The 2,629-nt window shown below is 46.6% G+C and overlaps 1 protein-coding gene across 1 annotated transcript; it reads right to left on the bottom strand.

Moving 5' to 3' along the window:
• Positions 1 to 733: 733 nt before the first annotated feature.
• Positions 734 to 2,154, bottom strand: LOC121599920. Its single transcript, XM_041928070.1, has 3 exons — positions 1,355 to 2,154; positions 1,091 to 1,292; positions 734 to 1,009 (listed from the first exon to the last, which is right to left on the bottom strand). Exons 1-3 carry the CDS (start codon positions 2,152 to 2,154, stop codon positions 734 to 736), a joined length of 1,278 nt encoding a protein of 425 aa, XP_041784004.1.
• Between the last annotated feature and the right edge of the window lie 475 nt (positions 2,155 to 2,629).

Raw genomic sequence — 2,629 nt, 5'->3', positions numbered from 1 at the left:
CTGTTTGTCACAGATTACAGCATGCCTTGCCGGGTCTGCAACCGCTTGCCATGGATACGGAGCGAAATCATAGCTTGCAGACTCCCGGGATGTCCTTCTGCTTTGCTGAAGTGTAAACTAAACTTCACCGTTTGCACTTTCCTGCGTTCGGGGTGACAATCCCGACCACGGTCCGTCGACTGGCCGGATACACCGGACTGTGTAAAGTATAACGGGGTTTACAAATACGAGAGCGCATCATGAATAATTTATACAGCACAAGTGCTCTGTGCACGCGTGTACAAGGGAGGCTTGTTTTGGCGTGTTACTCTTGCGTTGCATCGTTACACAGTGTGGGTTACTTTTCTTTGCGTATCGAGAATGTTATTCAATTTGCTTTTGCATTGAAATTGCTAGTTGCAGCAATACCCTTGAGCCAAAGGAGTGATTTTCGTTTGCAAATAGCCAAGCAGTGTATTGAATGAAAAGGGTTGTTGCTTGTTGAGAAGATTCAAAATTTTGGTATATTTCACAGTTTCGGAACGTGTAGATACCATTTTATTTGACCATTTATCACACACTTGAACTTTGCATACACAGATATCGCAAAAAGTGTCTATCACGCGGGTGAAAACATTGTGGTTGGTGGTTGACAATGTTGCCTCCTACCTGAACACCTACCAACTACCAGAAGGTGCAAACAAATACTGCTGAAGTGCTCACACTGTGATACACAACCAAATACATTGAATCTTTAATTGTCTCCGTTCGAAGTCAGCTTGGCAATAATTCTTTCTTTCAGCTGAAACATTACGGTCATCAACGAGTAGCTGCTGTTTAGCAGCTCGGCGAAGCGCGCCATCGAGATCGTCCCAGTGCCACTGATCCTAAACGATAGCGGCTTCTGCGATCGGATGATGATGATCAGAAAACTTGCCCGCACCTGCCGGTAGGCTGAAGCGAACCGGGGCGAAAAACGCAGCTTGTCGTACCATTCCAGCTCGCACATGACTGTACCAATACGAGCGTGCTGCAAGCAAAGTGAGCAGATCGATGAGTGTTGCTTAGAGCGAGGATTTCTTTAAAATTATTAGGATGAAGTTTCACTTACAAGATCATTAATTTCAGACAAGATCCGACAGAACAGAAACGATTCCGCCACAAGAAAAACGATGAACGCAATGTACACCACAGTAACCGTTGTGACGCCTTTGTACATTAAGATGAAGCAGTAGTACCCGATCAGCGTAAACGAACCGTAGTACTGGATGAATGAGAAGGGTCTCAGAATTGAACCAAAATCACTCAAATTCCTAAAACGGAGGTGCAATTATGAAGCAGCAACTCTTACGGCAACACTCTCCACGCAACTCACTCCAGCAGCTCCACGTGTCGCTGAACGTTCAGCTTGATGAGTGTCTGCAGCTCGCGCCAAAACTCTTCCTCCCGCTTCCCGGCGGACGCAGTGTTTAGCTCTGGGCGATACTTGTGAAAACATTCGTTAATGCGCTCAAACGACTCCACCAGCAATGACATCTCCCCGCGAAACACGTTCAGCAGCACGTAGATGAAGGCAAAGATCAGCACGTACAACGATCCCCAGAAGCAGGTGGCCCAACCGTACAGTAGCTGGGTGAAGAATCCACCGACAGCGTGACCCTGGTAAAGGAGCATAAACTCCGGCTGAAGCATCAGATTCGTGCCGGAAAAAATGGATGCCTCCAACACTAGGGAAAGGCAGACCGCGAACAGGTAGCGATTGTTCTGCACCTTCACATGCTGCCGAACCGCACGAACCAGCGGTTCATCTTCACGAAAGCTGCGATCGCTAAGGAACTGCTCCAGGCGTGTCAGCAGGCCACAGTCGAACACTAGCCTACGCACAAATGCACCGGCCATGATCCAGATAGTGCCCACGACGTTGAACAGTGCGAAGCTGTACTCGCTGTGCGACATGTACCAGTAGGCTTTGTAGCAGTAGGAGCTGAGCACAAAGACGGGCACAATCAGATGACAGCACCAGCGCATAGATTGGCCTACTCCTCTCGGTGTGCCTTTGCGAATGGCGAACAGAAATGTGAGGTGGTGCAGAAGCACAAATTCATCCGGATCGTTGGCTAACTTGCGCTCCAGGGCGAGCAACTTTCGGCGAATGAGAGTCCCAAGGTTATTCATGATGACTTCGTTTTCACAACTGCTATCTTTGCCGGTTTGTGATACACTGTGGTAGTAAGGTTTTTTAGAGATGTCTTGCGTAGCTGGTTTGCTAGCAGATTGGCCGCATGTAATTATAAAAAAAAAACTTTGGCCTGCTACATTTCCATCGGTTTCTGCTATTCTGTATCCTTGATATAGCAATATTCGTAGGTCCTGCCGTAAGGACGATCGATAGTTTAGAACTTCTGATTAATGTCACACAGTACGGTTCGTAGCAAGTGTTGCAAAATTGCTAGCTTGTACATATTGTTGTTGAATAAATCAAGATGTTTGTTAGCATAGCTACAAGCTGGTAGTGAAAACAACCATACAAAGCTAATTGTTGGGCCCTTCAGGGACGTATGACGTATAATGGGAAAGAATCGATCTTTTGCAAACTTTTACAAATTTGAACGTTTACTTTGACTGTACTACGTTTTCGATTTCTTGGATA

Source organism: Anopheles merus, chromosome 3L (assembly GCF_017562075.2).
Source record: "Anopheles merus strain MAF chromosome 3L, AmerM5.1, whole genome shotgun sequence".
Lineage (NCBI taxonomy): Eukaryota > Metazoa > Arthropoda > Insecta > Diptera > Culicidae > Anopheles > Anopheles merus.
Note: the sequence above shows the minus strand (reverse complement) of the source record. Positions and strands in the feature narration are given on the sequence as shown.